Genomic DNA, 23044 nt, shown 5'->3' with positions numbered 1-23044 from the left:
CGCAATTGCATGAGGCTGTTAATGTTTTGCTCCACATTCAAAAGCCTGCAAAGGAGTTAACCCTTTCCACTGTCAGCTGTATAAGTTCACCAAGCAACAACTTTAGTATGAAATTTAAAGATATTGGACATTATTAAATTTAAGTTTCGTAATGTTAAGTTAATATTTCCCCACAGTGATAGAAGGAAAATTATGATTTGATAAATGGAAACATAGAACACAGGAGCAGGAGTAGGCCATTCGGCCCCTCAAGCCTGCTCCGCCATTCAATGCGATCATGGCTGATCATCCCCATACACCTTGATCCCTTTAGCCTTGAGAAATATATCCAACTCCTTCTTGAATATATTTAATGAATTGGCCTCTACTGCCTTCTGTGGTAGAGAATTCCACAGGTTCACCACTCTCTGGGTGAAGAAATTCCTCCTCATCTGTCCTAAATGGCCTACCCCTTATCCTTAGACTGTGACCCCTGGTTCTGGACTCCCCGACCATCGGGAACATTCACCCTGCATCTAGTCTGTCCAGTCCTGTCAGAATTTTATAAGTTTCAATGAGATCCCCTCATTCTTCTAAATTCCAGCGAGTACAAGCCCAATCGATCCAATCTCTCCTCATACGTCATTCCTGCCATCCCAGGTATCAGCCTGGTGAATCTTCGCTGGACTCCTTCCATGGCAAGAACATCCTTCCTCAGATAAGGCGACCAAAACTGCACACAATACTCCAGATGTGGTCTCACCAAGGCCCTGTACAACTGCAGCAAGACATCCTTGTTCCTGTACTCAAACCCTCTTGCTACGAAGGCCAACATACCATTTGCCTTCTTAACCGCCTGCTGCACCTGCATGCATACCTTCAGCGACTGGTGCACAAGGACACCCAGGTCTCGTTGCACTTCCCCTTCTCCCAATCTATTGCCATTCAGATAATAATCTGCCTTCCTGTTTTTGCTACCAAGTGGATAACCTCGCATTTATCCACGTTCTATTGCATCTGCCATGCTTCTGCCCAATCATCCAACCTGTCCAAATCATCCTGGAGTTTCTCGGCATCCTCCTCACAGCACACACGCCCACCCAGCTTTGTGTCGTCTGCAAATTTGGAGATATTACATCTAGTTCCCTTGTCTAGATCATTAATATATATTGTGAATAGCTGGGGTCCAAGGACCGATCCCTGCGGTACCCCACTAGTCACTGCCTGCCACTCGGAAAAACGACCCGTTTATTCCAACTCTTTGCTCTCTGTCCGCCAACCAGTTCTTTATCCAAGTCAATACCTTGCCCCCAATCCCATGTGCCTTAACTTTACACGCTAATCTCTTATGCAGGACCTTATCGAAAGCCTTCTGAAAGTCCAAATACACCACATCCACTGCTTCTCCCTTATCTATTTTACCAGTTACATCCTCAAAAAATTCCAGTAGGTTAGTCAAGCACAATTTAACTTTTGTAAATCCATGTTGACTTTGTCTGACCCTGTCACTGTTTTCCAAGTGCTCTGCTATTACATCTTTTATAATGGACTCTAGAAGTTATCTTGTAAACTAATTGTATGATCATGTACAACATGAGCTTGTACCAGTAGTGCTAGATTTGACAGATACGGCCTTACCTACATGGTGTTCTAAGAATACTCAATAATTATATTAACACCTTCTAACTCAAGTGTTAAAACAAGGTGTGAGATGGAGTGGAGGTGGGCACAGTAAAAGGGATAGACAGCTATGGAGACGTGTAAGGTCTGTGATAAATGACGCAGCAACTGCCTTTAATGTGGGTGCCTCAGTTGTTAATACTGTTGATTTGGCGACACTCCATCAAAAGGTGAGACCTAGGATCTCGCATTAAAGCTGTATTACAAAAAACAAATGAGAATACGGATAAGGAATTATCTGAGGATCAAACATTGACCATACATTTGCAAAGGATAGCTACAGTGCTAGAAACACACGCCCAAACCGTTAATAAATTAAGAGTACAATGCATCTCAGCAGGTGGCTGCTAATGACATATGTAGCACATATGGTAACTGGACTGTGGAACAAACCAGAGAAAACCTGGCCCAGATACAGGCAGGGGAAGTACCCTTATGGATAACGAATCAACAATTGAGGGCGAACCTGACCGGTGGGCACAAGGGGGACGGTACCTCTAAACGGGCAGTAGCAGGCAGGAGCTTGACGGATTGCCAGTTTAGAGCAATGGTTCAGGTGTACCCCACACAAGTCGAGTGTAAACCTGATGGGGGAGGGCTCCTAGGGTTGGTATTGGTAATACCGGCGATGGCACCCGAAGCCCAAGGACGAGAGGTGTACCAAATCCAGAATATTGGGGTAGAAGGACGGAATGCACATATCCCATCACAATATGTTACCATATGCTGTAAAGATTAAAGGGAATTTGGCTGGAACGAAATTGGAGGGATGTGTTACTAGACATGGTATTGGACACAGTCCAGAAGCACAGTGTGGGTTTAACAATACTGGTACCAATCAGGATATTAACTGTACCGTGGAGGCCCTAGAGGCGGATTTAAAACCCACTCAAGTGGCATATGCTGGAAAGGGTGAATATTGCGTTACAACTAATTTGAAAATGTTTAAATATGCCAATCTAACTTGTGATATTCCAAGTTCAGAGTTCTGCTTCACTCCTGAAATCCCGGTACGGATTGGACACGAGGAATTGGTGGAGATACACCAGCATAACCTCACCACCTTACAAGTTTCTGAAGATATCAAGAAAGACTTAAAGGACTATCAGAACACATTTGGGTATCCGATACCCCCGTTGCCTGAACACTTTAAAGTATTGCGAATGGAGATACGCCTCTCCCAGAAGGTTTATTATAACCTACAACAGAGCAATAAAAACATTAAGTATGACATTGACCAAATTAAAGTCACCACTTGGTGGGATGACCTCTGGAGTTGGGGACTGAATATACAGATCCATCCTTGGATTAGATTAATCTCTCATGTATTAGTAGTAGTGTAGTTTGCTGTAATGTGCTTCTTGATTTTCATGACCTGTCATAAATGTCATAGGCAGAGGATGAAAAAGTTGGCAAAGGCAGTAAAACAGAGCCTGGGTGAGAATGTCCCCAGTGTCTCTTTGATCTCAACAAAGAACACGTCTGAGTGGTACCGGGAGGAGTATCTAATGGGGTAAGGTGCATATAGAAGGGAAGACAATCATAGTTTGATAGAACCATCAGATGTTCTGCCTCTCTTCCATCCAGACTGGTGGCCACCACGAAGGGAACCTGGTTAAGATGAGGTACAGCATCTTGCATATGTAACTATCCAGGGGATGCTTAGGTGTTTGCAAGAGGGCAACACCAAGCAGGGCATACCTATGGGCAACCATGGGTGACAGATAAGGGTTGGCTACCTTGGGCTTAGCCAAGGGCCAAAAGGGGGGATTGTTAGGATAAAATTTGGTTTAGGGGATATAAAGGGGTGGGCCTCAATATTTGACCGGTATAATATGTCTTGTTGGGCTGGAAAACAAACGCAAAGCACCATGGGATACTTGGCTATATTAACCCTTTTTAAACTAACATAAATTTAGCTGACCAAAGACATTCTGAAGTGTTGCTTGTAATTACAACTTGGTGGTAACTGTTTAGAAAGAGCCTGTTCTTGGAAGAGATAAGAGTACAAAGGCACGATTAAGGAGTAGCAGCAAATAAGGCCTTGACGAGTAGTCAGCCAGCTGCATAATTCAAGGTGGCTTTGTATTCATCCAGCCATGTCTCTGCTGAAAATACCTCCCACACCGATTGTATTGATTTGTATGTGGGTTCATTGACGACACATTCATGAAAGAGAATGACTTTTTATCTAAAGTATATTCAACTCAGTTAACAGCATTACAGGAGACACCATCTTAGAGATCCATCTAAAACGAAAACTAAAGCTAAACTGCTTGTCTCTCTCATGCCCTCTGCTGGTCAGGCATAAATAATTAATCAAGCAAATGTGCTGGTAAGGCATAAATAATCAAACAGGCAAATTTGCTGATATCATTACATCTCCCTTTCTTAAAACAAAAGTATTTTACTTTTATCTAACAACATGTTTTCTTTGTATTCCTCTGCATTTTAACTAACACTTAATGAACTTACATTATCATGATCAAGGTTTTTTAACCTTGTTTTGTGTGTTCACATGAAATATGTAAATACCTAGAACTTGAAGAGAGAATAAGATAACATTACTTCCTTCTATAACAAGAGTCCTTAAATTTGCTCAATGAGTCTCTCAGGAGGCTTCACGTGTCTTGAGGATTTTCTGATTGATTGTCCTTGAATCTGAGTTGTTGCCTCAGATGATGGTTTCTCAGCTGTGTGATCAGGTTGTTCAACAGTATCAGTCTTTTGACCTGCTGTGTGATCAAGTTGTTCAACAGTATCAGTCTTTTGACTTGCTGTGGCTGGTCCCATGAGAAGATCTCGACGATTTCTTCGCAGAACAGCACCCTCATCTGTCTGAATGGTGTATGATCTTGGTTGAACTTCACTCAGGACAGTTCCCTTCCGAGTCCATATGTTTGTTTTGTCTTTGAACCTTACTTGGTCACCAGTGTGGAGTTCAGGTAGGTTTTGTGTTCCTCTGTCATAGTAGTACTTTTGCTTTTCTTTCTGTTGCTCTTTGAACTTCCTCACTTTCTCCCCCTCTTTTGTTTTCAGGAGGTTCTCCGGGATGGGTAGGTTTGACCTTGGCAGACGTCCCATAAGGAGTTGGGCTGGTGACATACCACACTCGAGCGGCGTTGTGCGGTATACAAGCATGCTCTGGTAGAAGTCCGTTCCACTGTCTTTTGCCTTGTACATCAGTCTTTTCACTGTCTGGACTGATTTTTCCACTAGTCCATTGGACTGTGGAAAGTGAGGACTTGACGTTGTGTGGACAAAGTCCCACTCTTTGGCAAAGTGTCGGAAACTTGCATTGTAAAACTGGGGTCCGTTGTCTGGGAAGACCTCGCTTGCCACGCCATGTCTGGAGAATATGGCTTTCATACATGTTATCACAGCATCTGCAGTGGTGGTGTACAGTCTACAAACCTCTGGATACAGGGAGTAATAGTCTGTGACTACAAGATAGTCCTTCCCTTGACATACGAATAGGTCAGCGCCTACCTTCTGGTAAGGTCTGTCTGGCGCTGGGTGTGGCTTTAGTGGTTCTACCGGATTGCTTGCTCGATATTTCAGGCATACGTATTGTGCAGTTTGACACCTCATTGTCACATCTTGGTTGATTCGTGGCCAGTACATCACCTCTCGTGCTCTTTTCTTACACTTTTCGATTCCCAGATGTCCTCCATGGATCCTTTTTAGCATCTCTTTTCTCAGACTCTTTGGGATAACTATTTTACTTCCTTTGTAGATGATGTCTTCGACCACTGATAGTTCCACCCTGCAGTTCCAGTACTCTGCCATGTCAGGTGAGCAGTCTTGCTTCATGTTGGGCCATCCATCCAAGATGCTTTTCCTCAGTCGTCTCATTGTTTCATCTTTGTTTGTCTCAGTCTTTATGAGCTCCATTTTTGCATCTGCTATGGGCAGTGCACTTGTGATCATGTCCACGTAGGCGTTCACTTTTTCATCCATTTTGGTGTTTGCGGGCTCACTTGGGTCAACAGCTCTGGACAACATGTCTGCTGTATACATCAGCTTACCCAGTGTGTACGCAACATTCAGTGTATAGCGTTGCAGCCTGATCATCATTCTTTGTATTCTAAGCGGACAGCTATTTAGTGGCTTTTGGAACAATGCAATCACGGGCTTATGGTCCGTCTCTACACTGATTGCTTGTCCTGCCACAAACTGGTGAAATCTTTCACAGGCATATGTGATGCTGAACAGCTCTTCTATTTGAGCATATCGCATCTCCGCGTCTGTCATTGAGTGCGATGCATATGCAATAGGTTGCCAGTAATCATATTTTTGCAGAAGAACGGCACCGAGCCCACTCTGTGGTGCATCTGATGATATCTTGATGGGTCTCGCTGGGTCATAAAACCTCAGAACTGGTTCCTCTGAGCAGTTTCTTTAGATCGCTCCATGACTTCTCATGCTCATGATTCCATTCCCATTCTATGTTCTTTTCAGTTAGTCGTCTCAGTGGCACCATCTTTTCTGAGAGGTTGGATATGAATTTACCCATGTAGTTGATCATTCCATTAAACCTCTGCACGTCCTTTTTGCATTGTGGCTTTGGCATATTCTCAATGGCGGACACCTTTCTGGGATCTGGTCTGATGCCCTCACTGCTAAGGATATCTCCCACGAATGTCCGTTCTGTCACCCTGAGCTGGCACTTCTCTCTATTCAGCTTCAGGTTTGTTTTCCTTGTTGCTTCCAGCACTTTTTTCAGTCTCTCGTTATGCTCAGTTCTCGTGGTTCCCCATACTATGTCATCCATTGATGTATCAACTCCTTCCAGGTGCTGATAGATCATATGGATAGTTTTGTGATACACTTCAGGAGCTGAGGCAATGCCAAATGGTAACCTTAGGAATCTGTATCTGCCAAATGGACTGTTGAACGTGCACAGTCTTGAACTTGCCTCGTCCAATTTCATCTGCCAAAATCCTGATGATGCATCTAACTTGCTGAAATACTTTGCATTTGCAAACTGTGACATGATTTTCTCACGTGTAGGAAGCTTGAAGTGCTCTCTCTTTATTGCTCTGTTTAGATCTCTTGGATCCAGGCAAATTCTGAGCTTTCCATTCTTTGTCCACAACGACGAGGGAACTCACCCACTCAGTTGGCTCATCTATCTTCTGAATCACGTTCAGGCTTTCCATCCTGTCCAACTCTGCCTTCAGTTGCTTTTGAAGAGCAAACGGAACTTTTCTGCATGGATGTATGACCGTTGGCATACTTTTATCTACTCTGATCGTGTGTTCTCCTGGAAGGCAGCCTAGACCCTGAAATAGGTCGTTGTACTCTTTCATGAGTTCATCATAGACTGTCTCTCCTTCGCTTTCCACAACGAGGACTCTCTTTACCAGGTTCAGTCTCTCTCAGGCTTTTAAACCTAGTATGGCTTGCACATCCTTTGGCACCACGATTAATGCTAGCGTGTGCTCTCTGTCCTTGTGTGTCACTTTGACAATGCATCTTCCTTTCACTGGTATATCAGTACCTGAGTATCCTGTCACTTTTATTCCATGTATCTTTGGTCTGGGTCTAATTTTCTTAGTCAGTCTCTGATATCACATTAACTTGTGCTCCAGTATCCAATTTAAATGGAATGTGTATGTCATTCACTTTTAGTGTCAACATCCAGTCTCTTTTTTTCTTTTTTGTTTTCAGACACAACATCTACATAACTCCTCTATCTCGCTTTCATCTACTGTATGGACCTTGCTTTGTTGCGCTTGGTTCTTACAGCAACGGGCATAATGGTTGTTTTTGTTGCAACTATTGCATGTTTTACCATATGCTGGACACTTTTTTGGTGGATGCTGTGTACCGCATCGACTACATGACTTTCGATTGTCCCTTTCATTTTTGTTCGCTGGCCACGCCTCTTTTTTCACATTGGCGCTCTTTTTGTTAAACGGTTTGTGTCCGTTCATTCTCACTGCATCCACGTTGCAGCTACTGTCACTGAACAGCTCCTTTGCCTGCGACTTCACAGTCTCTGTAACCCTACACAGTGCTATGGCTTTTCCTAGGTCTAGATTTTGCTCTCTTAGCAGTCTTTCCCTTAGACCATTATCTGGAATACCACACACCAGTCTGTCTTATCAGCGAGTCTGTCAGTCCCCCAAATTCACACGATTTGCTTCTGTTTCTCAGTTCAGTCACATACTGATCAATGGACTCTCCCGTTTTCTGTACACGTGAAAAATCTGTGCCTCTCAAACGTCACGTTACGTTTAGGTATACAGTATGCCTCAAACTGTTCCATTATTTTATCTAGCTTCATTTTGTCTCCATCAGCAGCGAATGTGAAGTTATTATACACCTCCAGCGCTTCATCACCCACGACATGTAAGAACACTGACGCTTTCATTTTATCACTTTTCTCGTCCGCTCCGATTGCTGATGCATACAACTCCAAACGTTGTTTGAACCTTCTCCAATTTTCAGCCACATTACCTGTCAACTGAAGCTTTGCCGGTGGGTGTAATCCTACCATTTTTTCACTTCGTTAGCTATTCTCCAATGGTAAGTAACGATGTTCTCTTTTGGCTTGCTAATATGTGGAGAGCTGATTTTTCCTCTTCATCTCTTTCAATCACTTCTGACACCATGTATTGATTTGTATGTGGGTTCATTGACGACACATTCATGAAAGAGAATGACTTTTTATCTAAAGTATGTTCAACTCAGTTAACAGCATTACAGGAGACACCATCTTAGAGATCCAACTAAAACTAAACTGCTTGTCTCTCACATGCCCTCTGTTGGTCAGGCATAAATAATCAATCAGGCAAATATGCTGGTAAGGCATAAATAATCAAACAGGCAAATACCATCACTTTGCTGATATCATTACACCGATAACAAGAGTAAGAGATAGCTCATGAATATGAAGCCTCTACAGTCGATAAGCTTTTTACTGACATATCCAGAGGGTACTCGAGTTCAAAGGACAGGCCTAATAGTTGATTGATTAATCATGTAAACCAATGAAGCATCAATATTCTCATGTATACATCCCCATTAGTAATAAGTGGGTGTTGTCTAATAAACTGTATAAACTAAGCTGTATTGCCACTTTTTCCCTTGAGAACGATGTCTCTAGCTAAGGGTAGCTGAGATAGTTCTCCCAATTGCACTCGTAATAAAACTATTGATCTGGGTAACACCTGAGTCTGTTAGTTCTATTTTACCTTCCAGATTTTCCTCGCTTACACTCTCAGTTCTGATATGATCCTTCTGAATCTTTTTTGTACCTTCTCTAGTGCCTCTATATCCTTTTTGTAATATGGAGACCGGAACTGTTCACAGTACTCCTAGTGCAGTCTAACCAAGGTTTGATACAAATTTAACATAGCTTCAGTGCTTTTCAATTCTATTTCTCTAGAAATGAACCCAGTGCTTTGTTTTGCTTTTTTTATGGCCTTATTAACCTGCGTCACTACTTTTAGTGATTTTGTGAGTCTGTATCCTTTGATCCCTTTGCTCCACCACCCCAGTTAGACTCTTATTTTCCCAGAAGTATGTGACCTCCTTATTCTTCCTACCAACATGCACCACCTCACACTTATCTATATTGAAATTCATTTGCCATTTACACGCCCATTCTGCAAGTTTATTAAAGTCTTCCTGTATTTTGTTGTCGTCCTCCTCTGCATTAACTACACCCCCAAATTGCTTTTACCCGCAAATTTTGAAATTGTACTTCTGATTCCCAAGTCCAAATTGTTTATGTAAATGGTGAACAACAGCGGTTCCAGCACCGGTCCCTGTGGAACACCACTTCCCACATCCCGCAGTCTGAGTAACTACCCTTAACCCCTAACCTCTGTTTTCTGTATTCTTTGATGAGGTAACAGAGTAGACAAGGGCACTGCAGTGGATGTAGTACACATGGACTTTCAGAAGGCCTTTGATAAGGTGCCACATAAAAGACTGATGACAAAGGTCAGGGCCTGTGGAATCAGGGGTCAGGTAGCAGAATGGATTGACAGATGAATGAAGTATTTTTGAAGTGTAGTCACTGTTGTAATGTGGGAAACGCAGCAGCCAAATGTGCGCCCAGCAAGCTCCCACAAGCAGTAATGTGATAATGACCAGATAATCTGTTTTTGTTATGTTGGTTGAGGGATAAATATTGGCCAGGACACCGGGGGGGGGTAACTCCCCTGCTCTTCTTTGAAATAGTGCCACGGGATCTTTTATGTCCACCTGAGAGAGCAGACGGGGCCTCGGTTTAACGTCTCATCCAAAAGACGGCACCTCCGACCGCACAGCACTCCCTCAGTACTGCACTGGAGAATCAGCCTAGCTTTCACCCACAACCTTCTAACTCCGGGGCGAGCGTGCTACCCACTGAGCCACAGCTGCTGTAGGAGTGAAGGCCAGTATCTCGGAGGCAGAAAGTGAGAAGTGGCGTTCCACAGGGATCTGTGCTGGGAACACACTTGTTTACCATACACTGAAATGACAGACTCAGAAATTGGATGTATGATGTTGAAATTTGCAGATGATATCAAATTTTCCCACTTTCCTCATCACAATTTGCCACACCCCTCAATTTACATTCATCATTAAATTTTCAAATTCTTCCCTCAATTGCTAAGTCCAGTCATTTCTGTACATGGTGAATAAGAGTAGCACCAAGCCAGCCCCCTCTTACCACTCACTGCATCGTTCCAGTCTAAGAAACCCTCCATTATGTGGCAACATTCTCTAATTCCATGCACATCTTTGCCTTAAGTCTCTTTGGGCTAGAAATTTATCTACTTACTGCCACTCTGTAATGCCATGAAATGGCCAGCTGGTGGCGGGTCCTGTGGCGGCCGCCATTTTCCTCCCTCCCTTTTGAGCTGTCACCACTCCGAACTACGACCCTAGCGTGGAATTCAGCGCTGGGTCCTAAGCACGCCTGGTGAGCAGGCAGGCTGACAGTGGCGGCATCAGCACCTCTTAAAGGGACACACACATCTTTCAGCTAAGTTTGGATTTAAGCTTTTGGACTGGGTTTTTTGATTTTATTGAAGTAGTGGCTTGCTGCAATAGATGTTTAAAGTTTTTTTTAAGTGTGTAGGGAGTGCTGCTGGATGCTTGCAAGTCCTCGGATGGTAAAGGAAGGCCTCTGTGATGACAGAAAATGCTGCAAATACTCAGCAGGTCCGAGAGAGAAACAGAGTTCACATCTCAGGTCGAGATGCTGTCTGACCAGCTGAGTATTTCCAACATTTTATGCTGTCATTTCACATTTGCAGCATCCGCTCGCAGAGGTAAGAGGAAGACAGAGAAGAGGAAAAAGCCAAAGTGGTGGAAGCCGAAGGAAGGATGCAACCCAGACAGCCCCTTTCTGGCTGGGATATCAGGGATGGAATCATCCGCCTGTGGTACCAGTGGCCACAACCCCAATTCCCCTTTCAACATTTGTTCCACACCTTACCTTCCCTCTGTTACTGACCATCACAGCATCCTCTTGGCCACAAAGCAAACCTTTCAATCCAATACACCTATCCATCCAATATGACATCAAGCAATCAACTCACCACCCTTATGCATTCCTTAGTGACTGTCTTGTGTGTGCCTTTGCCTATCCTACTGATGTCACGCAGTGCTGCCCCAGTGGTTGCAGCATAGCTGGTGGAAGGCTGCTGACTTTCAGTGTGGGACACTGCAAATGGTCTTGTTGGTCGACCTTGAGGAGCTGGTGGCTGGGAGAGTCAAATCAAACGATGGTACTTCGTCGTCTTCTTCTTCACTCTCCTCTCCCTCTTCTTGGTCAACCACTGGCTGGGTAGGCTGCATTTCTTGGTCAACCACTTGGGTGTGTGAAATGAGGAAGGCATAAGGGTGGCGTGGTGAGGGGAGGACGGGAAAGTAAGAGGTTCATGCCAGGAGGAGGATAACATGCGAGGATACCAGCATCTTGTATCCTTTCAGCCCCACCGCTGGCCAAGGGCTCAGCCATGCCCCTGCCAAGAATGGCCTGCACCATCTCCTCCAAGGGGGTGAAGTGAGATTAGGAATGGGAGATGTGCCTTGTGATTGGTGGTGGGTGAGTGATTGGGGGGTAGGGGTCGTGATTGGTGGTGGGTGAGTGATTGGGGGGTAGGGGTCATGCATTGAGCAATGTGTGAGGCTAGTGATGCAGTTGGTAGGAGATGGCTTTTGAAGATGCATTCATTGACCTTGACCAGTGGTCTGAGCTTCTTTGGGCACTGGAGGCAGGTGGTGGGGACGACACTGCAGTGACAGCCTCGGTGATGTAGTCCCAACATCGTTCTTTCTGGAGGGCCTTCTGGCCACTGTGGGTAGAGGACCTCTCTTGCAGTGTTGACCCCCTGCACAAAGCTGGAGTGCTGTGTGCGAGGCTCTGGGAGCACCTTCCCTGGCTTGCTGAGCACTTTTCCTATTTTTTGAGGCTTGGAAGGGAATTCAGCTTTAAGAGCTGAATAATCACATTTGGGAATTCTTTTTAACGTTCAATTTTTTTCCAGAAGGCAGTAAGGGCTGAAAACTGCATTGTTTCACTGCATTTTCATTTGAATTAGTTCTGTGTGCATAGCCCTTTTAATTGCCCACAATTCCTTGCGAAGCTCCAATGCCGCTCCAGGATGGGAACGTTGCCTTGGAGGTCTCCGGGGGGGGGCATTGCACTGAAGCGCTGCACTACCAATCTACAGCCCCCCAGATGAATTTATTCTCCTTAGTGTCGCAGCCATTTTTAGCAGGCATTAACTTCAGTTGCCAGAGACACCGGCAACCTATGTGGCGAACATGAATTTCTAGGCCTTTATGTGGGACCATATTAAATACTTTTTTGAAAATGCATATAAACCAAAGATGATGCCCAAAGCCTCTTTTTCGATCTGCGGGTATTTCGCCTCCGCCTTGCTCAGGGACCTTGACGCGAATGCAATCGGCTTCTCTTCGCCTGAGGGAAAGATGTGGGACACGACCGCGCCGACGCCATAAGGCGACGCGTCACAGGCCAGCTGAATCTGCAACGACGGGTCAAAGTGCGTCAACACTCTGGGGTCAGTCAAAGCTGCTTTGGCTTTCTTGAATGCAGCTTCGCACTCCTTCGTCCACGCCCAGGCCTTGCCCTGACACAGCAACTCATGTAATGGCTTCAACAGTGATGCCAGCTGTGGAATAAACTTTCCGTAATAGTTCAGGAGACCTAAGAATGACTGCAGCTGGCCGACATTTGTAGGTGCAGGAGCGTCGACAATGGCTTTCACTTTCGACGGTGCTGTGTGTAGGCCGTCCGCGTCGATGACATGGCCTAGGTACTCCACTGATGGCTTGAAAAATTCGCATTTGTCCTTGCGAACGCGTAAGCCATATTCTTCAAGTCTTCCCAGTGTCTTCGTCAGGTTCTGCCGCTTAAGATCTAGTCCATAGCCCGCTGAAACAATGCTGGTGCTGACGTTATACCAAAGGGTAGGCGGCAGTACCTGTAGAGGCCCTTGTGGGTGGTGATGGTGAGGTACTTCTGTGAGTCCTCTTCTACATGCATCTGCAAGTAGGCTTGGCATAGATCAATCTTGCTAAACTTCTGACCGCCTGCTAGACCTGCGAAAAGATCTTCAATGATGGGGAGGGGGTACTGTTCAGCTGAGAGCACAGGATTCACTGTTACTTTGAAATCTCCACATAAGCGAACCGCGCCGTCACTCTTCATCACTGGTACCACGGGCGTGGCCCACTCTGTGCGAAACCGGCACCAGGACCCCTATCTTGACCAGACGCTCCAGGTCAGCCTCCACCTTTGGTCTGAGAGCGTAGGGAATGTTCCTGGCCTTCAGGAATCGTGGCTGGCTGTCAGGCTTCACCTTGAGTTTGACCGTAATTCCCTTCATACGCCCCAATTCTCCGTCAAAGACAGCCGCATGCTTTGCCAACACTGCCGCTAGCCCCGCCTCTTCGACTGACACCGCATTCACTTTTTCCAATCCAGATGAATTTTCTCCAACCATGGCCTGCCCATCAGGGATGGATAGTCACCCTTGACCACGTAAACTGGCAGCATCACGGTTTGCCCATTAAGCTCCACCTTGACCTCTGTCTTACCCAGCATTGGGACTGTTTCCCCAGTGTAGGTCTTTAGGATGAGCTTGGTCGGCGTCAGTGATAGGTGGTTCAGTTTTTCTTTGAATAGCTTCTCTGAAATCAAGGAGACAGCGGCCCCCGTATCCAGCTCCATTTTGACCGGTATTCCCTCTAGTAGTGGAGTGACTCCATAGCCTGATGAGCCTCCATTCACCGTTAACACATGGAGCTTCAGCTCCCCATCAGAGTCTGTGTCACTGTCTTCCTGTTCTTGTTTCACCATGTGTAGGTTTTTCTTTTTAGAACACCAGTTGGATGTGTTTCCTTGTTTGTTTTTGTGTGTCTCTGTGTAGGATTGTTTGCTTTGCCCTTTACACACACGTTCAATGTGTCCTTTCTTTTCACATTTCCGACAGGTCAGGTCTTTACACCAGCAGTCAGATGGCTGATGATCTGACCTTCCACATCTGTAACACTCTCTGGTGCCCCTTGCATGCTTATCCGGTGTAGCTGCTACCCTGTGCACTCTTGTTGCAGCCCCCAACAGCTGTGCATCTTTAGCTGCTAAATCCATAGACACAGCGAGCTTCACTGCTGATTTAAGCGTCAGTTTGTCAGTCGTGAGCAAGCGCTTCTGTGTTGCTTCACATCTTAATCCACACACAAACCTATCACGGACAGTGTCATTTAGAGTTTCACCAAACTCACAATGCTCAGTTAGCTTCTTTAGCACTGCAACATATTCGGCTATGGACTCACCCTCCCCTTGGTTTCGTTTGTGAAACCCGAACCTCTCGGCAATCAGCAGCGGCTTGGGTGCGAAATGTGTTTCCAAAACTTCCACAATCTGATCATATGTCTTAGCGCCGGGCTTATCCGGGTGCATCATACTCCGTAACAAGCCAAATGTTTTTGCTCCGATCACGCTGAGGAACGTCGCCACTTTCACGTCATCTTTAATGCCATTTGCAGTCACGAAAAATCCGAAACGCTCTGTATAAGCACTCCATTGCTCCGCCGTTTCATCAAATGGTCCAAACGCTTCGGTTAGCATAGCCATTTTGTTTTTTTTTTCTTTACAGTCCTTTTCCTCCACTTCATTTCACTGTATCGTCACTCTCCCCCTTCTTATTTGTGTAACACACGAACCGCCACCTTTACGAGGCGATTGCATCAGCACTAAACTGCGGGCGCGCCATTAAGAAAAGACAGGAACTTCTTACTTTAAACATCGCCGATTCCAGTGCAAAGTGATGCGCAAGTCCGTCGTCCTTGTCGCCAGTTTTGTTGTGTCTCAAGGGGTTTTATACCCTTACCTATATAACAATTAAGAGCGACTCCGGGGTGGAGAGTTTAGTTAACGGCCATTTTATTTACAATGTGCTTCTTCACTCAACGCACTACATTTCCCATAGTGCATTGCAAATCACCACTACAGTATCCCATGTGGGACAATTCTAATACACATTCAAAATACACAACAGTCTGTGACCTGGATCCCAGCTCCAGTCAGTCTGTGACCGTCTTAGACTGGGTATTATGTAATGAGAAAGGATTAATTAGCAATCTTGTTGTGAGAGGCCCCTTGGGTCAGAGCGATCATAATATGATAGAATTCTTCATTAAGATGGAGACTGAAGTAGTTGACTCAGAGACTAGGGTCCTGAATTTAAATAAAGGAAACTATGATGGTATGAGGTGCGAGTTGGGTAGGATTGATTGGGGAATGTCACTCAAAGGGTGGCAATGGCAATGGCAAACATTCAAAGATCGCATGGATGAACTATAGAATTTGTTCATCCCAGTTTGGCATAAAAATAAAACAAAAAAGGTGACTCACAAGGGAAATTAGAGATAGCATAAGATCCAAGGAGAGGACATATAAATTGGCCAGAAAAAGCAGTAAACCTGAGGATTGGGAGCAGTTTAGGATTCAACAAAGGAGGACAAAGGGATTAATTAAGAGGGGGAAAATAGAGTATGAGAGTAAGCTTGCAGGGAACATAAAAACTGACTGTAAAAGCTTTTATAGATATGTGAAGAGAAAAAGATTGGTGAAGTCCAGCGTAGGTCCCTTGCAGTCAGAATCAGGGAAATTTATAATGGGGAACAAAGAAATGGCAGGCCAATTAAATACATACTTTGGTTCTGTCTTCACAAAGGAGGACACAAATAACCTCCCAGAGATGTCGGGGAACATGGGGTCTAACGAAAGGGAGGAACTGATAGAAATCAGTATTTGTAGGGAAATGGTGTTAGGGAAATTGACGGCATTGACGGCCGATAAATCCCCAAGGCCTGATAATCTACATCCTAGGGTACTTAAGGAAGTGGCTCTAGAAATAGTAGATGCATTGCTGGTCATCTTCCAAAATTCGATAGACTCTGGAACACTTCCCATGGATTGGAGGATAGCTAATGTAACCCCACTATTTAAAAAAGGTGGTAGAGAGAAAACAGAGAATTATAGACTGGTAAGCCTGACATCAGTAGTGGGGAAAATGCTAGAGTCCATTATAAAAGATGTAATAACAGAGCACTTGGAAAACAGTGACAGGATCGGACAAAGTCAACATGGATTCACAAAAGGTAAATCATGCTTGACTAATCTAATGAAATTTTTTGAGGATGTAACTGGTAGAATAGATAAGGGAGAACCAGTGGATGTGGTGTATTTGGACTTTCAGAAGGGTTTCGATAAGGTCCCACAAAGTTAAAGCACATGGGATTGGGGGTAAGGTGCTGACTTGGATAGAGAACTGGTTGGCAGACAGGAAGCAAAGAATTGGAATAAACGGCTCTTTTTCCGAGTGGCAGGCAGTGACTAGTGGGGTACCGCAGGGATCAGAGCTAGGACATCAGCTATTCACAATATATATTAATGATCTAGACGAGGGAACTAGATGTAATATCTCCAAGTTTGCAGACGACACAAAGCTGGGTGGGCGTGTGTGCTGTGAGGAGGATGCAGAGAAACTCCAGTATGATTTGGACAGGTTGGGTGATTGGGGAGATGCATAGCAGATGTAGTATAATGTGGATAAATGCGAGGTTATCCACTTTGGTGGCAAAAACAGGAAGACAGATTATTATCTGAACGGCAATAGATTGGGAAAAGGGGAAGTGCAACTAGACCTGGGTGTCCTTGTGCACCAGTCGCTGAAGGTAAGCATGCAGGTGTAGCAGGCGGTTAAGAAGGCAAATGGTATGTTGGCCTTCATAGCGAGAGGATTTGAGTACAGGAGCAAGGATGTCTTGCTGCAGTTGTACAGGGCCTTGGTGAGACCACACCTTGAGTATTGTGTGCAGTTTTGGTCGCCTTACCTGAGGAAGGACGTTCTTGCCATGGAGGAAGTGCAGCAAAGATTCACCAGACTATACCTGGGATGGCAGGAATGCCGTATGAAGAGAGATTGGGTCGATTAGGCTTATATTCGCTAGAGTTTAGAAGAATGAGAGGGGATCTCATTGAAACTTATAAAATTCTAACAGGATTAGACAGACTAGATGCAGGAAGGCTGCTCCCGATGGCGGGGGAGTCCAGAACCAGGGGTCACAGTCTAAGGATAAGGGGTAAGCCATTTAGGGCAGAGATGAGGAGGAATTTCTTCACCCAGAGAGTGGTGAACCTGTGGAATTTACCACAGAAGGCAGTGGAGGCCAATTCATTAAATATATTCAAGAAGGAGTTGGATATATTTCTTAAGGCTAAAGGGATCAAGGGGTATGGGGAGAAGGCAGGGACAGGGTACTGAATTTGGATGATCAGCCATGATTGCATTGAATGGCGGAGCAGGCTCGAGGGGCCGAATGGCCTACTCCTGCTCCTATCTTCTATGTGACCTGGATCCCAGCTCCAGTCAGTCATTGACCTGGATCCCTCCAATTCACCTTCCCTCACAGATGGCCATACTTGCTTCCTTTATCAAGAGTCACATCAATGTTCTTATTGCAGCCATTAATATTCCGCTTCAATAATTCCATGATAAAAACAAGTAAAAGGAAAGGTTCAGAGCCTGTTACAGACAATTAAAACCATTCATTTCTCATACCTGAGAAGCTGGGTTCTAATATCAGAGTGTGGCAGAAACTAGACAGAGTATTAATCCATCAGGACAAAGAGACCAACAGCAACAACTTGCATTTATATAGCGTCTTTAACGTAGTAAAACATCCTAAGGCGCTTCACAGGAGCGTTAACAAACATAGTTTGACATCATCCATATAAAGAGACAAAGGTGACCAAAAGCTTGGTCAAAGAGGTGGATTTTAAGGAGCGTCTTAAAGGAGGAAAGGGGTAGAGAGGCGGAGAGGTTTAGGGAGAGAATTGCAGAGTTTAGGGTCTAGGCAATTGAAGGCACGGCCGCCAAAGGTGGAACGAAGGATGTGGGGGACGCGCAAGAGATCCGGATTGGAGGAATGCATCTGTTAGATACGGGGAGGTGCCGGATACGGGGAGGTGCCGGATACGGGGAGGTGCCGGATACGGGGAGGTGCCGGATACGGGGCGGAGCCGGATACGGGGAGGTGCAGGATACGGGGAGGTGCAGGATACGGGGCGGAGTCGGATATTGTGCCTGCTAGACACCCGATTTTGAAATATACAGTTGAGTAGGGAAGGTTAAAATTTGCACGATGCATAGTTTCCAGTGGGAGGGTGCCCGAATATTCACACCGTCCACTGAAAGGTGCTGCTATTCCCTACCTGCCCACTGCTGTTCAATGGCCTTAATATGTGCTTCGGTAAACTTCCAGAAATGAGCAAGTTTCTTCCACTCATTTGGTTTGAGGTATTTTGTTGCGAGTCTCCATATTACCGAGCGAACGTGCTGGGTTTCTGCTCTGTGGTCTTGTTTGAAAGTCACGTGCGTTCCAACACAGGATTCTGAATCACTGTTTGGGTTATCCTGAAATGAAAGTTTTATTTCATTTTGTGTTTCTCTCCAACTCCCCAAGGGTTGCGATTCATTTGTGCAAAAGAAGTTCCAACCTATTCTTGCCCAAATCCTAAAGTTACTGATGTAAACAGATAGAAAGCAAAATGTCTTGTTGCTTGTTAAGTTTCAGACGTCTTTAAATTAAACATTTTTACGTCTGAGCCCAAAGTACTTTTCAAATTGCAACACTTAAGAGGTAAAGTTTTTTCAGTGCATTTGAACCTGTATATGTACTCAATAGGAGATGTTAGAAATCACAGCAGCAGGGGGGAGGGGGGAGAGCGGGGGGGGGAGAGCGGGGAGAGGGAGAGAGAGCGGGGGGGGAAGAGCGGGGGGAGTGCGGGGAGGGGAGTGCGGGGGAGGGGGGGAGAGCGGGGGAGTGCGGGGAGAGCGGGGAGGGGGGAGGGGGAGTGCGGAGTGCGGGGAGGGGGGAGAGCGGGGGAGTGCAGGGAGGGGGGAGAGCCGGGGAGTGGGGAGTGCGGGGAGCGGGGGAGAGCGGGGGAGTGCGGGGAGAGCGGGGGAGGGGGGAGAGCGGGGGAGTGCGGGGAGAGCGGAGAGGGGGGAGGGCGGGGGAGGGGGGAGAGCGGGGACGGGGGGAGAGGGGGGGAGAGCGGGGGGAGTGCGGAGAGCGGGGAGGGGAGAGCGGGGAGGGGAGAGCGGGAGAGCGGGAGGGAGAGCGGGGAGAGCGGGGAGGGGAGAGCGGGGAGGGGAGAGCGGGGAGGGAGAGCGGGGGGGGGGAGAGCGGGGGAGGGGGGAGAGCGGGGACGGGGGGGAGAGGGGGGAGAGCGGGGGGAGTGCGGAGAGCGGGGAGGGGAGAGCGGGGAGGGGAGAGCGGGGAGAGCGGGGAGGGGAGAGCGGGGAGAGCGGGGAGGGGGGAGAGCGGGGAGGGGGGAGAGCGGGGGAGAGCGGGGAGGGGGGAGAGCGGGGACGGGGGGGAGAGGGGGGAGAGCGGGGGAGTGCGGAGAGCGGGGAGGGGAGAGCGGGGAGGGGAGAGCGGGGAGAGCGGGGAGGGGGAGGGAGGGGAGGGGGGAGAGCGGGGAGGGGAGAGCGGGGAGGGGAGAGCGGGGAGGGGGAGGGGGGAGAGCGGGGAGGGGGAGGGGGGAGAGCGGGGAGGGGAGAGCGGGGAGGGGAGAGCGGGGAGGGGGAGGGGGGGAGAGCGGGGAGGGGGAGGGAGGGGAGGGGGGAGAGCGGGGAGAGCGGGGAGGGGGGAGAGCGGGGAGGGGAGAGCGGGGAGGGGGGAGAGCGGGGAGGGGAGAGCGGGGAGGGGGAGGGGGGAGAGCGGGGAGGGGGGAGAGCGGGGAGGGGGAGGGGGGAGAGGGGGGGGGAGAGAGCGGGGAGGGGGGAGAGGGGGGAGGGGGAGAGCGGGGAGAGCGGGAAGGGGGGAGAGCGGGGAGCGGGGAGGGGGGGGAGCGGGGAGGGGAGAGCGGGAGGGGGAGGGGGGAGAGCGGGGAGGGGGAGGGGGGAGAGCGGGGAGGGGGGAGAGGGGGGAGGGGGAGAGAGCGGGGAGGGGGGAGGGGGGGAGAGGGGGAGAGGGGGAGGGGGAGAGAGCGGGGAGCGGGGAGGGGGGAGAGCGGGGAGGGGGGAGAGCGGGGAGAGCGGGAAGGGGGGAGAGCGGGGAGAGCGGGAAAGGGGGAGAGGGGAGGGGGAGGGGGAGAGCGGGGAGGGGGAGAGCGGGGAGGGGGGAGAGCGGGGAGGGGGGAGGGGGGAGAGAGCGGGGAGGGGGGAGAGAGCGGGGAGGGGGGGGAGAGGGGGGAGAGCGGGGAGGGGGGAGAGCGGGAGGGGGGGGGGGAGGAGAGCGGGGAGCGGGGAGGGGAGAGGGGGGAGGGGGAGAGAGCGGGGAGGGGGAGGGGGGAGAGCGGGGAGGGGGGAGGGGGGAGAGAGCGGGGAGGGGGGAGAGCGGGAGGGGGGAGGGGGGAGAGAGCGGGGAGGGGGGAGAGAGCGGGGAGGGGGGAGAGAGCGGGGAGGGGGAGAGGGGGGAGGGCGGGGAGAGCGGGGAGGGGGGAGAGCCGGGAGAGCGGGGAGGGGGAGGGGGAGAGGGGGGAGAGCGGGGAGGGGAGAGCGGGGAGAGCGGGGAGGGGGAGGGGGAGAGCGGGGAGCGGGGAGGGGGGGGGAGAGCGGGGAGGGGGGAGAGCGGGGCGGGAGCGGGGAGAGGGGGGAGGGGGGAGAGAGCGGGGAGGGGGGAGAGCGGGGAGGGGGAGAGCGGGGAGGGGGGAGGGGGGAGAGAGCGGGGAGGGGGGAGAGCGGGGAGGGGGGGAGAGCGGGGAGGGGGGGGAGGGAGGGGGGGAGCGGGGAGGGGGGAGGGCGGGGAGAGCGGGGAGGGGGGAGAGCCGGGAGAGCGGGGAGGGGGGAGGGGGGAGAGAGCGGGGAGGGGGGAGAGCGGGGAGGGGGGGAGAGCGGGGAGGGGGGGGGAGGGAGGGGGGAGCGGGGAGGGGGGAGGGCGGGGAGAGCGGGGAGGGGGGAGAGCCGGGAGAGCGGGGAGGGGAGAGGGGGGAGAGAGCGGGGAGGGGGGAGAGGGGGGAGAGCGGGGAGGGGGGAGGGGGGAGAGCGGGGAGGGGGGAGAGCGGGGAGGGGGAGAGCGGGGAGAGCGGGGAGGGGGGAGGGGGGAGAGCGGGGAGGGGGAGAGCGGGAGAGCGGGAAGGGGGGAGAGCGGGGAGGGGGGAGAGCGGGGAGGGGGAGGGGGGAGAGCGGGGAGGGGGGAGAGCGGGAGGGGGGAGAGCGGGGAGGGGGGAGAGCGAGGAGAGGGGGGAGGTGGGAGAGGGGGGAGGGGGGGAGAGCGGGGGAGTGCGGGAGGGGGGAGTGCGGGGAGGGGGGAGAGCGGGGGAGTGCGGGGAGGGGGGAGAGCGGGGAGGGGGGAGAGCGGGGGGGGAGGGGTGAGAGCGGGGAGGGGGGAGAGCGGGGAGAGCGGGGAGGGGGGAGAGCGGGGAGGGGGGAGAGCGGGGAGGGGGGAGGGGGAGAGCGAGGAGGGGGGAGAGCGGGGAGGGGGGAGAGCGGGGAGGGGAGAGCGGGGGAGTGCGGGGAGGGGGGAGAGCGGGGAGGGGGGAGGGGGGAGAGCGGGGGAGCGGGGGGAGGGGGGAGAGCGGGGAGGAGAGGGAGGGGGGAGAGCGGGGAGGGGGGAGAGCGGGGAGGGGGGAGGGGGAGAGCGGGGAGGGGGGAGAGCGGGGAGGGGAGGGGGAGAGCGAGGAGGGGGGAGAGCGGGGAGGGGGGAGAGGGGGGAGAGCGGGGAGGGGAGAGCGGGGGAGTGCGGGGAGGGGGAGAGCGGGGAGGGGGGAGAGCGGGGGAGCGGGGGGAGGGGGGAGAGCGGGGAGGGGGGAGAGCGGGGAGGGGGGGAGGGGAGAGCGGGGAGGGGGGGAGAGCGGGGAGGGGGGAGGGGGGGAGAGCGGGGAGGGGGGAGCGGGGAGAGCGAGGGAGAGCGGGGAGGGGGGAGTGCGGGGAGGGGAGGGAGCGGGGGAGGGGGGAGAGCGGGGGGGAGCGGGGAGAGCGGGGGAGTGCGGGGAGGGGGGAGAGCGGGGAGGGGGGAGAGCGGGGGAGGGGGGAGAGGGGACTGCGGGGAGGGGGGAGAGGCGGGGGGAGAGCGGGGGAGTGCGGGGAGGGGGGAGAGCGGGGGAGGGGGCGGGGGGAGAGGCGGGGGAGAGGCGGGGGAGAGGCGGGAGGGGGGAGAGCGGGGGAGGAGGGAGGGGGGGGAGGGGAGGGAGGGAGGGGAGGGAGGAGGGGGGAGGGGGAGGAGGAGGGAGGCGGGGGAGAGCGGGGGAGGGAGGGGAGAGCGGGGAGGGGGAGGGGGAGGGGAGAGCGGGGGAGGGAAGAGCGGGGGAGGGGGAGAGCGGGGGAGAGCGGGGGAGGGGAGGGGGAGGGCGGGGAGGGGAGGGCGGGGGAGGGGGAGAGCGGGGGGAGGGAGGGGAGGAGGGGGGAGGAGGGGGGAGGAGGGGGGGAGGGAGGGGAGAGCGGGGGAGGGGGAGAGCGGGGGGGGGAGGGGAGAGGCGGGGGGAGAGGAGGGGGAGAGCGGGGAGGGGGGAGAGCGGGGGGGGAGGAGGGAGGGGGGGGAGGAGGGGGGAGGGAGGAGGGAGGGAGGGGAGGAGGAGGGAGGCGGGGGAGGGAGGGGGAGGGGAGAGCGGGGGAGGGAAGAGCGGGGGAGGGGGAGAGCGGGGGAGGGGAGGGGGAGGGCGGGGAGGGCGGGGAGGGGAGAGCGGGGGGAGGGGGAGGGAGGGGGAGAGCAGGGGAGGGGGAGGAGGAGAGGAGGAGGGGGGAGGGAGCGGGGAGGGAGGGGAGAGCGGGGGAGGGGGAGAGCGGGGGAGGGGAGAGCGGGGGAGGGGGAGAGCGGGAGGTTAAGGATGGTATTAAATTGAAAGAAAAGGCAGACAATGTTGTGAAGATTAGTGGGAGGCCAGAGGATTGGGAAA

The 23044-nt window shown here is 51.2% G+C and overlaps 1 protein-coding gene across 2 annotated transcripts in view; it reads right to left on the bottom strand.

The window, feature by feature from the left end:
- Positions 1–23044, bottom strand: part of ankdd1a (ankyrin repeat and death domain containing 1A) — a 162493-nt gene that overhangs the window by 42255 nt on the left and 97194 nt on the right. For both annotated transcript variants that reach the window (XM_085968938.1, XM_085968937.1), the window contains one exon: positions 18419–18620. In XM_085968938.1, the coding sequence (XP_085825064.1) occupies positions 18419–18620 (202 nt within the window). The remainder of the gene's footprint in view (positions 1–18418; positions 18621–23044) is intronic.

This window comes from Somniosus microcephalus, chromosome 27 (assembly GCF_052327205.1).
Source record: "Somniosus microcephalus isolate GS21.2 chromosome 27, FLI_Smic_1.0, whole genome shotgun sequence".
Taxonomy (NCBI): Eukaryota; Metazoa; Chordata; class Chondrichthyes; order Squaliformes; family Somniosidae; genus Somniosus; species Somniosus microcephalus.
This window is presented reverse-complemented; position numbering and strand designations above follow the sequence as displayed.